The sequence below is a fragment of the Dromiciops gliroides genome, chromosome X, assembly GCF_019393635.1.
Source record: "Dromiciops gliroides isolate mDroGli1 chromosome X, mDroGli1.pri, whole genome shotgun sequence".
In the NCBI taxonomy this organism is placed as follows: domain Eukaryota; kingdom Metazoa; phylum Chordata; class Mammalia; order Microbiotheria; family Microbiotheriidae; genus Dromiciops; species Dromiciops gliroides.
Genome location: NC_057867.1, coordinates 48,485,977 through 48,503,988, shown reverse-complemented (window position 1 = coordinate 48,503,988; position 18,012 = coordinate 48,485,977). Strand labels below are relative to the sequence as shown.

The 18,012-nt window shown below is 44.7% G+C and overlaps 1 protein-coding gene across 1 annotated transcript in view; it reads left to right on the top strand.

Moving 5' to 3' along the window:
- GPC4 (glypican 4) overlaps positions 1-18,012 on the top strand; it is a 143,842-nt gene that overhangs the window by 114,240 nt on the left and 11,590 nt on the right. Inside the window, exons 3-4 of the mRNA XM_043974370.1 lie at positions 4,600-4,991; positions 15,226-15,391. Coding sequence (XP_043830305.1) covers positions 4,600-4,991; positions 15,226-15,391 — 558 coding nt within the window. The remainder of the gene's footprint in view (positions 1-4,599; positions 4,992-15,225; positions 15,392-18,012) is intronic.

Sequence of the window (18,012 nt, the reverse complement as noted above, 5' to 3'; positions counted from 1 at the left end):
GTATCATTTCTCTCACTATCCTAAGAGGCCACATTTCATACAGCTATGTCAACCTCTGAGGTCCAAGGAACTCCAAGAATGTACTTTCACTCTTGCCTTTATTAAGTCTTCCATGTATGAGTGAAATCCTTTGTTTGGGCTGGAGTACTTTGAAGCCCACGATTTGAACTCTGATTCACTTTGAACATCTTAACAAGGTTTAAATTCCACATGGGCCAGGGGAACCCCTCTCCCCACACTGTTTCCCCTAGAAAAAAAGTGAAACTGAGCATGACTCTCTAGAGAATTAAAAACAGGCAAATTATTAATTAAATGTGAGTCACGAGAGCACAGGTCAGATTTCTGAATGTCTAGTGGGTTATATTAGAGGATACGTTTCCTGAAATTTACCAACAATATGCTGTGATTGTAGAGTGGCGAAAAACCATTGTGATCGCTTCCACGTGACCTTGAAAACATCACTTAATCTTTCTGAGGGTGGTTAGGTGGCACTACAATGGATAGAGTGTTGGGCCCGAGTTCAAATCCGGCCTCAAACACTTACCAGCTGTGTGACCCTGGGCAAGTCACTTCACCCTGTTTGCCCCAGTTTCTTCATCTGTAAAATGAGCTGGCAAAAGAAATTGCAAACCACTCCAGTCCCTTTACCAAGAAAACTCCAATTGAGGTCACAAAGAGTCAGACACGACTGAACAACAAATCTCTCTGAGCCGATTAACCATTCCCCTATACGTAGGGTAGCGGGGAAGATCAAACTGGACAGTCCTCCATAGCTATGTGTGAGTGTCTTTGATTACTAGAGCTTAGCTACTGCTCAGAGGCAAGAGAGCAAAAAGATAAGGAAGACAGGAACAAAAGTAAGATCTGAGAAGCAAGACCCAGGGAAGGATGCTATTAGCCAACATGGCTATCCTTTGTTGTCTTTTGCATGGCGTGAGTCACCAGTGTAACGCAGTCCATACCCTACAGTCAACATGTATTTTTCACATCTTGGTTGAGTCAGAGTGGAGAATGCATGGTGTGTGGCACAAAGAGGATCGAGTTTAATCTCTACTCTATCACTTACTACTCCTGTGATTTGGGCTGGGTCATTGCCTTTGTCTAAGCATATAAGATCTTTAAGGTACTTTTCAGCTTGAAATCCCATAATCTTGTTGGTTTTTTTGAAATCCCATAATCTTGTTAATGCATCTGAAGATTGACTATTGGGTTTTGAATCTCACTCTGTTCCTTATTAACTGTGTGACTCTGATCAAGTCATTTCCTGTATTTGGACCTCACTTTTCTCCCCTGTAAAACGACTAGGTTGATCTACACCAATTGTATCCAACTCAAATAGAAATGGGGGCTGTGACCCTTGGGAATATTGTGGGCCACATGTGGCCTGTGGTGTTTGACCCCTTACATTTAGAACACGCTTTCTTCACCTTTTTTTGTGTTACGGACCTCTGTGGCAGTCTGGTGAAACCTATGACTTTTCAGAATAATGGTTTTTGAAAACAATGATTGAAAGGAAAGGCAAAATTTTGGTTAGAGGTTAGTGAAGATGTGTTTTTCCTACTTCCATTTTTCGTGGACCCTCTGAAATCTAGCCACAGAATCTAACGTAATAACCTTTTGTCTGGATGATCTCTATGGTCTTTTCTAGCACTAAATATTATGATCCAAAATTGATTTGCATGTATAATGGCCAGGGTCTGATTAGTATGTCCTGACAGTTTGTGTTCATGGCAATGTTACTGTCAAAGACAGAAAGTCATTCTGTCATTCCATAGTTAGGCTGGCTACATTGTAGTTGGCTAAGACAGCTCTGGCAAATGGAAATAGGGAGGGATAGGAAGAAACAAACAGATCCATACACATACACACATACACATGTATACACAGTGCACATACATATGCATATATGTGTGTATGTATGTGAATGTGTGTATATATCTGTATATGTGTGTGTATATATATGTATGTGTGTATATATATATGTATGTATGTATGTATGTATGTGTATTTGTCTATATAGACAGATAATCTAGATTTCCCAATTTGGGGTAGTAATGAAGAAAAGAGTCTGTAAACTTCAAAGTGCTTGAGAAAGATATGTGTCTCTGAGAATACATATCTCTCTCTATGTCTCTCTATAATCTCTCTCAAGCACTTTAACATTTACAGCGTTTTCTTCCTAACTACTCTATGAGTTGGGAGGTATAGGCATCATTATCCTCATTTGACAGATGAGTGAAACTGAGGCCCGGAGTCAGGAAATAACTTGATTACAATTGAGATTTGAAATGGCTGGCAATCTGGATCCAAAGCCAGGGCTTCTTTCCCTCTAAACCAGCCTGTCTCCCATTTTTGTGTAGTAGTGGCGGTGGTAGGTTTTTAAAGACAACTCTTCTTTCATTCTGTCTTACACAAATAGTAAAATAAAATGTTCAGGAATTCTGATTTATGTTGGGACATCAATATCAAAATATACATTAAAGCTCACGAGAGACAGTGTGGAATAGCCCATGATGTGTGTCAGGAAGACACACAATCCTGGGTCTATTCCTTAACCTCTAATGCTAACCATAAAGTTAGCAGCTAATCATAAGTTAGAGCTGAGCTGCTGCTCTGTATCATTGAAGGGAATACCCGGACCAGAAACCCCCATGGAAATCCCAGGTCTGGCCCATCTGCAAATGAGCTGATCAGTTTGCAGAGGAGTCTGTGTGGACCATAACACCTACCGTTCCTACTCCATACACATAAACACAGCACCCTCTCTCCAGCAAAGGGGGTTAGCTTAAGTTCCCGGAAACTCAGTTTTGAAACCCTTCCGAAGAGGTTTTAGCAAAGTTTTACTTTGTTCTCTTTCCTTCCCAGTTTGAGAGAAAAACAGATTGGAAAGAAAATTAGAAACATTCTTTTCATCCATATTTAGGGTTGGTTCCACATGTGGTTCCCTGCATCATGGGCACTAAAGAGTCAAATTCTGACCTGGTTCAATTGCTCTATTTGGTTAAGTGGTTATTTGGTTATTTCCTACTTAGAAATTTGGCAACAAGGGATTCCTTCTTACAGAAGAAAATATTCTGCTGAGATGAATCCATGTATACTTCTAAAAGGCAGGCTAGATGTAACAGAGATAGGCAGTTTCATGTAGTCTTTGTCTGCTCTTTAATGGCTACGGAAATGCTCGCAGGGCTTGGGGTGTTAAGACTATTCAAAATCATTGTTCATTTTATTTTGGAGCGAGTGTTAAGATTCTGGAAGTATCAATGGGGAGAGAAGAATATTCTGACTCTTCTTCTAAGATCAGTGGATCAGAGGTATCAGTAAAGATACATTCCAGAGCAGAGAAGATGATTTATTGTTGTTCAATCTTTTTGGTTTTTTGGTGAGGCAATTGGGGTTAAGTGGCTTGCCCAGGGTCACACAGCTAGTAAGTGTCAAGTGTCTGAGGCTGTCATTTTATTTTTAAAGAGTAATTCACATAGCTTGCCTTGTTAGGCCCCTCCTGGTCTAGCTCTTCTGTCTTCTCTTTTTTTTTTGGGGGGGGGGTAGGGGGAAGGCATTGAAAAGGTACTGGATTGGAGTCAGGAGAAAGTGAAATTACACCAGATACTTGTGGAAACTTGTCTCACTTTCCTCACCCTCAGGCCTTTGATGATGAACTACCATTTTGATGGTGTGGAAACCCCTATTGGTGAAGACCTGTCTATGAACTTCTTATAGGGAGGTGGGAAGGAGGGAGGAAAATGCTTGATAATTTTTTTAAAAGTCATTACAGGGGCAGCTAGGTGGCACAGTGGATAGAGCACCGGCCCTGGAGTCAGGAGGACCTGAGTTCAAATCCGGCCTCAGACACTTAACACTTACTAGCTGTGTGACCCTGGGCAAGTCACTTAACCCCAACTGCCTTACTAAAAAAAAAGGTCATTACAAAGCAACTTAGAATCAATCAACCAATACTTATTAAGCAAGCATCTACTTTATTCCAGCCCTTGTGCTAAGAACTCAAGCTACAGAGATAAAAATGAAAGATTCCATCAGGGAGACAATGTGTGTACACACATACACACTTAAATGCCAACAAATGCAATCTTTGTACAACCTCCGAGGGGTCAGTGAGGTTAATGGCTTAATAGTAATGGCTGCCATTTCTAGAGCTCTCTAAGGTTGGCTGGATGGTTTACATTCATTATCTCATTTAAGCCTCAAGACAACCTTAGCAAGTAAGGTGTGATTATTTTCCCCACTTTTTAGATGAGGACATTCTGGGTCAGACAGGTTAGGGTGATTTGTCCAGGGTCCTTCATAATGGCTTGGGGTGGAATTGAACATAAGTCCTCCTGACTCTGAAGTTCAACACACTATCTCCCCAGATCAGTTTTCCTTTTCCCATCCCTAAAATGGGGATAATAATGGGATACCTACCTCACAGAATCATTTCAAGAAATGGCTCTGCAAGTCTACTTACTACCTATGTGACCTTGAGTAAGTCACTTAACATCCTTAGGCTTCAGCTCTCTCCTCTGTCACAGGGGTTGGACTCAATCCTTTTCTAAAATATGTGTTCTCATGGTCTAAAAATGCCACTTTTCTCTTCCCTTTTAGAATTCTTCAAAGAGCTACTTGAAAATGCCGAGAAATCCTTGAATGACATGTTTGTGCGGACCTACGGTCGTTTATACATGCAAAATTCTGAGCTCTTTAAAGATCTCTTTGTGGAATTGAAGCGGTACTACGTGGTAGGCAATGTGAACTTGGAAGAAATGCTCAATGACTTCTGGGCCCGCCTTCTGGAGCGAATGTTTCGCCTCGTGAATCCCCAACACCATTTTACAGATGAGTACTTGGAATGTGTGAGCAAGTACACAGAACAGCTGAAACCCTTTGGTGATGTGCCACGAAAACTCAAGTTACAGGTGACTCGGGCCTTTGTCGCCGCCCGGACATTTGCCCAAGGTCTGGCTGTTGCAAGAGACGTCATCAACAAAGTGTCTGTGGTAAGCTCATGATCTTGTGTCATCCGGGGTCTTGTATAAAGGGGCACATCTCCAAGATAAGAGAATGACTTTGGGGGCTCATTTCGATTCACTCCCTGCTCCCCATCCAAAGCCAAAGGGCCCCCAACCAAATGGGCTTGTATTCAGTGAGAGTGAGGCAGGCACTAGATTTAGAGTCAGAAGACTTATGGTATGTAAAGGCCGATTTAGAGGTCAAAGGAATCTCAGAGGCCAGTGAAGATAAACTGCTCCAGATGTTCAGACAACTTGCTCGTGGTCACATGGGTAGTTAATGACAGAGGTGGGATTTGAACTCAGGTCCTCTAATTGTAAATCCAGCCCTCTTGCCACCATACCATACAGATTCTCAGTTATTGCTCTGCAAATTACTAGCTGTGTGGCTCTGGGTAAGGTGCCTGACCTCTGAGAGGCAGTTTCCCCCTTGGTAGTAATTCCTGGGCATTACAAGGTTGTTCTAAGGCCCAAATAATATCATGTTGTGTAAAGCCTTTCTCATCATCTTTTTTAAGTGTGGTATAAATGGCTGCATGAGGAAAGGTGTGTATAGAGTGCTGGCCTTAGACTTAGGGAGGCTGGAGTTTGGGCCCCTTCTCAGTGAACCTTAGTTTACCCATCCGTAAAATGTGGACATTGCCAGCTCTGAATCGTATGATTTCTAAGACTAGCCAAATCTCTTATGGAGATAAGTAAACCCTTCTGTTTAATATAAATATGTTATATTTCTAATATAGCCTCTCAATGTGCTGGGTACCACTTGCAGTTGCCAAGAAGATGCCCATCTCTATTGGTGGGGGGAGCTTCTTCACCTGGGAGTTCTGTGTACCCTGAATAATTATAATAGCTAACTCTAGATACTCTATCGATTCTGTTCTAGAAAAGTATAAATAATAATAATAATAACCATAACTAACATTTATATAGGATTACTTTGTGCTAGGCACTTTATAAAGGCATAGGCTTCAGAGCTGAGCATCAAAGATGGGGGAAGGAACAAGCATTGATTAAGCATCTACTATAGGCCATGCACTATGCTAAGAGCTAAGCACTTTGTAAATATGATCTCATTTGATCCTCATAACGACCCCAAAAGGTCCATGCTATTATTAGTCCCGTTTTACAAATGAAGAAACGAAGACAGGCAGAGACTAAGTGACTTGTCTAGGGTCACACGGCTAGTAAGTGTCTGAGGCCATATTTGAACTCAGGTTTTCCTAACTCCGGGCCCAGCATTTTATCTACTTCAGCACATAGATTGCCCCAACATGTAGGATCATGGCTCTAGAGCTGGAAGGGACTTCAGAGGTCATCTAATATAGCCCCCTCATTTTACAGATAAAGGAAACTGAGGCCCAGAGAGGGCAAGTAGTTTGCTGAAGGTCCTAGAGATAGTAAGTGGAGGGGGGAGGGGAAGATCCATTGATCTTTCTGTTGAGCCACATTGCCTCTCAGTGAGTCCTAGCTCAATCACTATCACCCCCATAGAGTACTGCCTCCGTTGGACTCCTGCTTGACTCAAAATTAGGTGGAAAATGTGTAAAAGACTCAAAGCACCCTCCAACCAGTTTGGGGTTGCCATCCCTTTTTTTCCTACCTTGACGAGCTGTCTAGCTATGAATCGATTTCCTGTCATCTCCATTGGCAGATTCTGTTCCAGGGCATCATAGAATCATGGATTTCAAGCTAGAAGGAAGCTTCAAGTCGATTAAGTCTAATCTTATTACCTAGAAGAGGAACCAAAGGGCCTGAGAAGGGGCTCTCAGAAGGCCCCACTTTTCAGCTCTGGTCCTCATCCTCTAATTCGAGGTGTCTTCACCCCAGTGCACCCCAGTGATTTTTTCCCTGCCCGTAGTATGTGTGCCTCTAGAAAGCAGAGCCTTGCTCAAAGGTTTTCAATTACTTCCCCTACTGTCGGCCCCCAGCGACGGGTGATTTCAGCCCTTGCCAATACAAATTGTCTCCTGGTTGCCTCTGCACAAAAAGACATGCGTTGAATAGCACGGCTGAGAGAAATGGAAGTGATCCTTAGGTTTTGGAATCCAGGATCCAAATTGGAAATGTGTTTTTTCCAGATTCTCATCCCACAGAACAGCTTTCATTGGAAGAGCTCACCATGATGGAGCTTGGCTCTCTCTCTCTTGTGGGCCTTGGCTGCTTGGGCAAAGAGTGCTCTGTGCAGTCCCTGGCTCTGGCTGCTTTGGGAGCCAGCAGGCTTGCTTTCAAACCTTTTCTCGTTCAAACCCTAGTGACCAGGCTTTGAGCTCCAGCCATGGACTTACAAGATCCCCTGGCTCCACTCAAGGCTCAGCTCAAATGCCCTCCCTCCACCCCCCCAGAACCTTGGAGTTTTATGGTTCACTCTTTTCAGTCGTGTCCGACTCTTGCTGACCCCATTTGGGGTTTTCTTGGTAAACTACTGGAGCAGTTGGCCATTTCCTTCTCCAGCTCATTTGACAGATGAGGAAACTGAGGCCAACAGGGTAAAGTGACTTGCCCAGGGTCACACAGCTGGTAAAACTGTCTGAGGCCACATTTGAACTCAGGTCTTCCTGACTCCGGGCATGGCACTCTCTCCCCTGGGCCACCTAGCTAGCCTACCTCATAGTTTACATTTTGCTCATCTGTGTGGTACTTGTTTCCCTGCAATCAAAAGTAAGCCCCTTGTGGGCAGGGACTGTGGGTTTTGTGGTTGTGGTATTTCTATCACCTCTCTCTCCATTAGCCTGACACAGAGTAGCCTGTCATTTGAATCTGGGCTTGTGGAACTGTATAAAGTTGGGTCCACAGCAGAAGCCCTTTTCCTGGTGGTGGTATGCAGAGACTTAATTCTGGGCAACTGAGGCTTTATGATTACCTAGGAGCTATTTGTGGTCAAGAACAGTGGGTCACGTTAATTAATACCTCTTAAGGGGGAAGATTGGAATATATGGGGAAATGACAGCGTACATCCCTCCTTGTACCTCACTAGGACTCGGGAAACAGCCTCCTGGGAAAATGGAAGCAGCCAGTTGGTCATGGCTGACAGTTTGAGAACACCCCGCCTAGAGGAAAAGCACTGTCTCATAGGATCATGAATCCAGAGCTATTCTAGCTCTGGGCCTTAGAGGTCAAGTCCCATGTCCTGATTTTACCCGTGAGGAAACTCAGGCACAGATTGCTGAGGTGACTTGCCTAGAGTCACATTGCTAGTAAGTATCTGAGTCAGGTTTTGAAACCAGGTCTTTGTGACTGCAAATCTAGTACCCTAACTTCTCTGCTAGGGTAGCTAGGTGGTGCAGTGGCTAGAGCATCAGGCCTGCAGTCAGGAGGACCTGAGTTCAAATGTGGCCTCAGACACTTAGTAGCTATGTGACCCTGGGAAAGTCACTTCACCCTGTTGACCTCAGTTTCTTCATCTGTCAAATGAGCTAGAGAAGGAAATGGTGGACCACTCCAATATCCTTGCCCCAAACAAAACAAAACCAAAAAAAATTATGCCCAAAGAGTCAGGCATGACTGAAATGATTGAATGACAACAACCTCCATGACATCTGGGAGCCAGGTAGATAGTGATGATGTTTTAAACTACCCCCCAACACCTTAACACTGTGCCCTAACCCTCAGCCCAGCTCTATGTGACCCTTCTGCTATGCCCCCTTTAGGGAAGGGAAGTGAGGCACTCAATTTTTCATGACATGGCATATTTTTGATCACCCTAATCTAGTAAAACAAGAATCATATTAACTAACGATAGCCTATCCCCATTCCTATGCCCACTACCCCCCATTTCACAATCTGGTTCTTCAGTAATTGAGGATTGAGAACAAATTAAATATTGTAACTGTCCTTAATATAGTCAGGCTTGTTTATCTGGTAACCTCAACTATCTGGAGTACACTGAGAACCAAGAAGTAAACCAGGTATAGTGTAATTTAGTCAGAGGATCTGGGTTCTAATATCACCCCTGGTGCTTATAACCTGTGTGACCTTGGTAAATCATCTGACCTCTTTTTGCTTTTATTGAATTGCTTGAGTTCTTGGGGGTGGGGGAGGAGGGAGGAAGAGAATTTGGAACACAAAGGGTTTTTTTTTGTTTTGGGGGGTTTTTTTGGCGAGGCAATGGGGGTTAAGTGACTTGCCCAGGGTCACACAGCCGGTAAGTGTCAAGTGTCTGAGGCCGGATTTGAACTCAGGTTCTCCTGACTCCAGGGCCGGTGCTCTATCCACTGCGCCACCTAGCTGCCAATTTAAAAAAAAAAAACAACTTTGTGTTGGGGCGGCTAGGTGGCGCAGTGGATAGAGCACCGGCCCTGGAGTCAGGAGAACCTGAGTTCAAATCCGGCCTCAGACACTTGACACTTACCGGCTGTGTGACCCTGGGCAAGTCACTTAACCCCCATTGCCTCGCCAAAAAAAAAAAAAAAAATTGTGTCAACATTTGTATTTTACATGTAATTTGGTGAATCATCTGACCTCTCTAGGCCTCAGCTTTCTCCTCGGGAAAATGAAGGCGCTTTGGATTACATGGTCTCTGAGGTCCTTCCTAGCTGTAGAGCCATGGAGAAAAGAACATTAATTAAGCACTGACTGTATATGATTAGCACTACTAGGCACTAGATACAAGTCCAGGAAGCTAGAAGAGCCTTGCCCTCCAGGAACTTCCATTTCAGTGGAGGAAGATAACATAGGGGAATGGTGACCATGGAGAGGGCTACCATCTTAGGCCAGGAAGTCACGGGGCTGGTGAGGGATCCCATGATGTTATGTTCTCTTCCCTCTCTGGGCCTCAGTTTCCCCTTCTATAAAATAAGGGAGTCACACTAGATGACCTCTGAGGGCCCTCAGCACTAGCTCTGTGGTCCAAAAGTGGATATCACAGAGGCTGGAGGCTAGCCCACCAGCTGTGCTGAGTCAGGGAACAGTGCCCGGTGAGATGATAGCCTAACATACTAACTTTCATCAACCTTAATTTTCAAATGTAAAGGAGTGATTAAGGTTATGTAAAGAAGAAGCCAATTAAATCTTAAGTACCCATTCTTACTACACACTTTAAAAAGAAAAAGTGAAAAAATCCCTGCTCTCAAGGAGTTTACACTCTAATGGGGGAGACCACAGGGACTTCAATTGGCATATGCAAAATCCCTGCTCCAGTCTTACTTTTCCCTGGGATTAATGGACTATCCACTAGAATGGCCAGGTGGTCAAGTCAAATTCAGGATGTCCCAAACCATGCTCATCCAAATCTCCCCCACTTGTCCCCTCCTGGGCCCACATGGTTTCCCCCTCTGACTTCTTTATTTCATCAACTCCACTATCCTCCAAGCTGTCTGAGCTAGAGCCCTCTGACTCTTTGGATCATAACATATCAAAGGGGGAATAGTAGTTACACAGGTGCTTTTAAGGCCTATAAAGAGTTTCACATCCATTTTCTCACTTGATCCTCACTGTAGAGAGTAGAAAGAACATACTGACCTTGGACAAATCCTTTCACCTAACCTCCATTAGCCTCAATTTTCCCTTCTGTAAAATGAGATCCCTTCCATTTGTAGGTCTTTGATACTCTGAACTGATCCAACCCATTCATTTTCCAGAGGGGGGAAAAAACTTGAAACTTAGACGTAGACAAATTAAATCAAAGTAGCAGATCTGATCCACTCTAAATCTAGTACCCATACCCATGCTCTGTCTTCTTCGTTCGTCAATGTCCCACACATATGTTCCCTAGCTTTGTTTCTCCAGAGTACCTCCTAGATTCGATTCACCAGGTCATCTTCATTCCTTCTGCCACCACCATCACCTGTTGCTTCAGGCCTAGATTGGTGGAATTACCTCACCCCCCCCCCCATTCTTCCAGTGTTTGACCATATTATAGCTCCCAGGATAATCTTCCTAAGATCCTTCATTCTGTGTGTCTCCTCCTTAGTGAACCAAGGAAAAACTCTGCCCCAGGAATGCCCTCTGGACCCACCTTTCCTGTCCAACCCAGTCTCTTTCCCCAAACTGCTCTCCTAAGTTCCTGGCTTCTGTCCTCAGCACTCATCCCCTGTGCTCCTTCTAGCCTTGACATCTTTGTAGTGTACCCATCATTCGAGCCAAGCTCCATGACAGGTATTTGGAGTCATGTTGAAAAATGCAAGCAGATATGAGAGTGAACATTAGTAGCTTCTCTCAGGGACCAAAACAAGGAGATAAAATGATAAGGAACAGATGTGGAACGCTTAAGTTGGGCCTTGCATGAGAAATTTATAGAGGGATGGTGAAGCAGGAGGGACATGGCTGCCTTGGACTGTTTTGGAAAGCAACTGGTGATCCCTGAAATATTAAATCTGTACCTAAGTTGTTGTCTGATGGCTCAGCATGGGATGATGCACTCTGTGGCATGACAACCCTACCAGTGGAGCAAAACTTGGAAATTTTCCCTGCAAACTGGAAAAGAGAATTGAAGGTTTGTGCCACCGTTATCGGAGGGCCAACCTTACTAAGTCTTGGAACACAAAGACTGGCCACTGGGCCACGGCAACTTCAAGAAAGCATTTGCTAAGGCCAAGAGGGCCTTGGATCTGTAGGTAAAGCAGCAGAGAGGAGTAGAATGAGTACCAGACCAGTGGAAGAAATGAGTGGCCTCTTGGTTAACCAGAAGATCCCATTCATAACCAAGAGTTGAAGAGAACTGATGTTTGCTACTTTAGTCCAACACAGATTAGTGTGTTTTTTGCTGGCACTAAAGAAAATGGGAGAGACAGCGTGGCATAATAATAAGCCAGCCTTGGAGTCGGCTAGGCTCAAAACTTGTCTCTGATATATACTAGCTATAGGCCCACAGGGTGAAAAGGCAGTAGAAAGAACACTGGCTCTGGAGTTTGCTAACCTGAGTTCAAATCTCACCTGGGATACTTCAGAGCCGTGTGATTTTTTTTTGGTGGGGCAATGAGGGTTAAGTGACTTGCCCAGGGTCACACAGCTAGTAAGTGTCGAGTGTCTGAGGCCAGATTTGAACTCAGGTCCTCCTGAATGCAGGGCTGGTGCTTTATCCACTCTGCCACCTAGCTGCCCCTGAGCCGTGTGATTTTCAGCAAATCCCCCTCCCCTCCTTGGGCTCCAGTTTCCTCCTCTTCCTCTCTCAAATGAGGGGTGCGACTAGATAATCTCTAGGGTCCCGTCCAAAGCTAGAGCTCCGATTTTTGTATCCTCTGGTCTTGTGTGTTCCGGACAAACACGTCTCTAAGAATGTAAGTTACACAGTCCTTTCTGTTCTGCATTTGTGAAGTGTGTGCTCCTTACACCAATGAAATCACCGACCCTAACACTTTCCCCACCCCACCCCCACCGCCAAAAAAAGAAAGAAAGAAAGAAAGAAAACCTAACGGTTCTTCCTAATCACCCATTTGTATGTGTGGGAACTGCTAGGAAGTTCAAGTCGGGTGGGTGGAGGGCCCCAGTCGTGCACAGCCTCTCGTTCTCACATCTCTCCAAGCCCATACACCTGTGCCCAATGGTAACTTACTTGATAAAAGCACGTAGCAAGCGATTGATCACTCTAAGTGGCATGGCCGGTCAGAGAAAGTAAGTACATTTCAGCACATAAAAAGCAAGGACTGGAGTCCATTTACCCCTTTGTCAAGCTCCCCAAAGGCCTCTGCTACTATATATATATAATACATATATATATATTACTTCTGGGACTTGAATCTCTGGGAATAAAACCTCGGGGCCAAGAAAGACCCTCTCGGGGGGACTCTCAGGCTGATTGGAAAGAGGAGTATTTGGTTTGGAGGGTCAGTGTGGGAGAGAATTTGAATGAACTTGGAGTTCTTTCCAAGATAAACAAAGGCCCAGGACAAAGGAGAACTTAGTTTACTGTGACATGCAATTGTCCTTTAAGGGTCTGCACCTGGTAGGGCCAGGGAGCACTTGAGAGGCTCTGGGCCCCAGCGTTTGGTACATCACACTGACAGGTCCACAATTGGTCTAGAGTGGGCACTGGCCTTTTGCCAGAAGGCCGATTCAAGGACTTTAGTCGCAGTGACACATACCAGTCAGTCTGCGTTGATTTCTCCCACAATGGCCCGCCTCTCAGGCCCGGTGAACGGTGGCCTTTTTTTTTTTTTCCCCCGCGAGGTACTTGAACATTCTTTCAAAATATGCAAATGGACCCGGGCCAGAGTGAAGGCTAAAGGATGAAAAGAAGTTTGAAATGGAAGCAGTTACTTAATTTTGACTGGCTTGGGGAGGAGCGGGGCCTCCCGAGAGCTCGGACTCTGCCCCCTTCAGTTGAACTCCGGCCGATCTGTGGGCAAGAGGAATTTCCCCAGTTCCCCCCCACACACACACACCTCCCCGATAACAAACGCTATTCTCTGAGTTTCCTACACATCCCCTTTGAGCCCTAGGAGGAGAGACTCGCCCAGCAGGGCTTAGTTATTCTACAGCTACTTAGAAAGAAGGGTGAGCTGGGAGGTTATCTGGCTGACTGTGAAGGGCAGAGGTTTCCTCCTGAGCTTGGAATGTTCCCCTTTTTCCTACATCGAAACAAAACAGAGAGGAGTACATTCTAGGCTTTAGGAAGTCTAAGTAAAGGGCTGTGGGCGGGGAGCTCAAGTGACCTCCAGGCCCCTGTCAGCTCCGGGATTCTTTGATTGGGGTTGCAAGCATGGTATCCTCAATTTGTTCAAAAGTCCGATTCCTGGATTTTTCCCCACTCTTCCTTCTAAACAAATGTGAAGACCAAGCACCTGGTTTCACATACCCTCCTTCCCAAATAGACTCAGTTCCCTGCTGCCTTATGTTTCAGTGCCTTCTTCCATTTTCTGGAGATGTTCCAGATCTGGAAGAGCCTAACAGCCCCCTAGCCCCAGCCCACCCCCCCCCCAACCGTCCCTCAGTCTCCAGCCCATGGACATCCTTCTGATTGCCTTCAAAGATTAACTCAGGTGCTACCTCCTCTCTAGGCAGTCCCTACTCCTCCCCACCATGCCCCAGCCCAACCCTACTTCAAGCAACTCTTTCCCTTGTTTCTTCCCCTTTCTTTTCTGGATTCCTCCTTTAACTTATGGCTTCTCCATAGTTATTTGAATACATATCACCTGCTCCCTCACAACAACAAAATGCAGGATTGTGAGCTAAGCGTGGGGCCTTCCTCATTCATAATAGCAGCTTAATAGATATTTGTTTGCACTGGGTTAGTCAGCATCATGGCATCTTGGCATTGGAAGGGACTACCAAGGGCATCTATTTCAACCTTTCAACCCATGTCAGAATAGGAAGTTTCTTTAAGAAGTAATCCACTCACTACTCATGTATAACTTAAACTGAATTGCTTGAGTTCTTGGGGGGGGGAGGAGTGGGGAGGGAGGGAGGAAGAAAAGTTGGAACACAAAGTTTTCTCTTTTTTTTTCTTTTTTTGCAGGGCAGTGGGGGTTAAGTGACTTGCCCAGGGTCACACAGCTGGTAAGTGTCAAGTGTCTGAGGCCAAATTTGAACTCAGGTACTCCTGAATCCAGGGCCGGTGCTTTATCCACTGCGCCACCTAGCTGCCCCCTGGAACACAAAGTTTTAAAAAAAATGATGTTAAAATTTGTTTTTACATGTAATTTGGAAAAATAAAATTCTAAATACATTTTTTTAAAAGAAGTAATCCGGAGGCAGCTAGATGATGCTGGATTCAGGAGGACCTGAGTTCAAATCTGGGCTCAGACACTTGACACTTACTAGCTGTGTGACCCTGGGCAAGTCACTTAACCCTCATTGCCTCGCAAAAAAAGAAATAATCCACTCTCCATTTGGAGACCATTTCAATTTTGGACAACTTCATTTCAACTGGCCTCAACATTAAACATCTACCATGTGTAAGCCACTGTCCCAGGCAATGGGACTACAAAACCCTCCTGAGAGTCATAGAGTTAGGACAGAGAGGGATCTTACTGTAGTGATCTAGTATGACTCACTGATTCCAGGTGTAGAAACTGAGGTTTAGGGCAGTTAAAAATAATGTGCCCATAATGACACAACTACAGTCAGAGGCAGGATTTGAACTCTGGTCTTCTTGACTCTAAAGCTAACCAATGAATCAAATATTAATTTACCACATACTATGCGCCAAGCACTCTGTGACACACCAATCCAGGGACAAGGGTAGAGGAATTATCAATGAATGTAAATGTGCTTTTCCTCCCTTGGCCAGTTAGATTTTTAACACAATTGTGTGGGTTTTTTTCTCCTCCCCTCTCTTGTTCCTTAGGTCAATCCCACACCTTCCTGTTCACATGCCCTCCTGAAAATGACCTACTGTTCCCACTGCCGAGGCTTGGTGACCGTGAAACCGTGTTCTAACTACTGTTCCAACGTCATGAGAGGCTGTTTGGCCAACCAAGGAGATCTGGATTCGGAGTGGAACAACTTCATAGGTGAGAAAAGGCCATGTATAGAATGCCTTGTAGATGACGGTGAAGTAGGCCTACCCTTTTCCAGCCCCCAGGAATGCTATAGTGACAGGTGATTCCAACCATGCCTAACATGTACCCTATTCCTACCAAAAGCTATCACTTGAATGAACAGGCATGGAGAAAAAGAAGGAAAGAAGATGCAGCCTCCGCTGACTTTGAATTCTAAAAGGGCCCTTGTTTAAAGTCCGTTTCAGTCCTGAATCTTGGACTTGCAGCCATATGGAAGTTGGAGGCCAGCTTTGTTGAGGGATGAGGTAATCAAATTTGATCCCGTAAGTTACAGAGCCCCATCAAAAGGAAGCAATGATACTTTATCATCAGAAGCCATTTGTTAGTGCTGACTTTGCATGTTTTATGTTTGGTCTCAGGAGACCTGGGTTCTAGTCTCCTGCATGACCCTGAACAACTCCCTTACCCTCTCTTGGCCTCAGTTTCCTCATCTGTAAAGTGAGAGGGTGGCACTGGATGATCTCTTTGAGGCCTTCCATTGCCGACATTGAGTCTATACTTTAGGTATGCAAGGTCCAAGTAAGGCAATGTATTTGAATGTAAAGAGTGCAGGGTTTAGAGTCAAAGAACGGTGGTCTGAATCCCAGCCTCTGCCTCTTACAAACACTATGGCCCACCTAGGTCTTTTCCAGCTGAAGTCTAATGATTTTATGTTGTCTTCCTCTGTAAATGGGTGTGTTCATTTTGAGTATAGGTTGGACTAAGTAGCCACAGAGGCTCTTTCCAACTCAAATTCTATGATTCTTTCATTTAAAGCAATGAAACTCACTCTTCTTTACTCCCTCCCTCAGTCATGTTGGTTTAATTGTAGAATTTAGCTTCCTTTGTAAGCCTTTGCTTATTGGCGCACATCATGGGAACTCGCATCCAATGTGTCTATTGTAGTCCGGGCTGGTTGGTAGACTGGGTAAGGAGGAAGCCTTTAGTCTTTCCAGGAGCTAATTATCATATCAACTCTATTTGAAAGTACATCAATAAATTAGCTACTAGAGATGGGATTCCTGCTTTGGTGGGAGTTGGCCTTGGGAACAGGAGGGGAGAGGGAGGCATGGAAGGTGGGATTTCAGCAGAACTGTTGCCCATGTTGAGCACCAAGCAAAAGAAGCAGGGCCCCAAGAAATCAAAAGGCTGTGGAGGGCCACTGAGTGAAAAATACATACAATTTTGGACAAAGGATGCAGAAAGCAATTAACCCCTTTCATTTCACAGAAAAGGAAACTGAGGCCCAGGGAGATGTCACTTGCCCAAGGTCACACACGAGATCCTAGATGTAAAGCTGGAAGGGACCGAAGAGGTCATGTAGTCCAACTCCCTCATTGACAGAAGGGGAAACTGAGGCCCAGAGAGGGGAAGGGACTTGTCCAGGGTAACACATAGGCTCCTAGCTCTAGAGCAGGAAGGGACCACAGAAGCCATCCAGTCCAACCCCTTCTTTTTTTTTTTTGGCATGGGACAATGAGGGTTAAGTGACTTGCCCAAGGTCACACAGCTAGTAAGTGTCAAGTGTCTGATGTGGGATTTGAACTCAGGTCCTCCTGAATCCAGGGCCAGTGCTTTATCCACTGTGCCACCTAGCTGCCCCCTAACCCCTTCTTTTTGTAAAGGAGAACACTGGAGGCCCAGGAGAGTTTAGGTGAGAGGCCCAATATATATCAATCAGCTAGTAAGGGGCAGACTGGGACTCCAGTCAGGGCTCTTCCCCCTGCCCCATACTGCCTCCAGGTAGGTCCAGAGCATCCCTCCAGGATCCATCATTAGTGTTTTCCACCAGTCAAGTGGCTCCAACATGTTCATCACAATCGAGAAAGGAATTTCTTGTTTTGCTTTGTTAAAATGAATCATGTGAAGTTTCCTTTAAGAATGAAAATTAAACCCACATGGGAAATTACAGACTTCTCTGACCATTTTCTTCAGTTATTTTCAGTGGTTTTATCTCAGTGTCTGAGGTGTTTGATTGTATTTCAAATTCACTCCCATTTAATGGGTGTAATGTGCTTTATTTCAAATCGACCAAAGTCACAGACCAGGCTAAATCAATGGTATTCATCTCTAGTGCTTTTTATTCAATGAAAATTTCACAAGGTTTTAATTAATCTGGTCCAGGGTTGGAGAATTTAGTCACAATTTACACGTTCCTACTCTCAGGCCTCTCTCTCTTTACAAGTTATTATTTGGCCGTTAATGGGTGGTCAAGAGCTGGTTTTCGTCTAATTGAAAGTGGATCATGGGGTTAAGTTGGGCAACAGCCTTTTGTTCTTCCCCTCAGCCAGGGAGGTTGAAGAAGATGGGGGTTTCTGACGATTAGAGGCACCATGCAAAGAAAACCACTTTCCTTCCCGAGAAAGACACATGTCTGTGCTGGTGTTGAAGGAAAGCTTTTTTTTTTTTTTTTGCTATACAAAAAGCCTAGTAGTTAGATAAGAGCTAGAGCAGATTATACACCCCTCTGTGGCTCCGGAGGCTAGATGAATAGAAAATACCCAGCAGAAATGAGCTGTGTCCTCTGCATCATCGGGAGCCCTTAACCTTTTTTGTGGGTCCTGGACCCCTTGGGCAGTCAGGCTGCTGAAGGC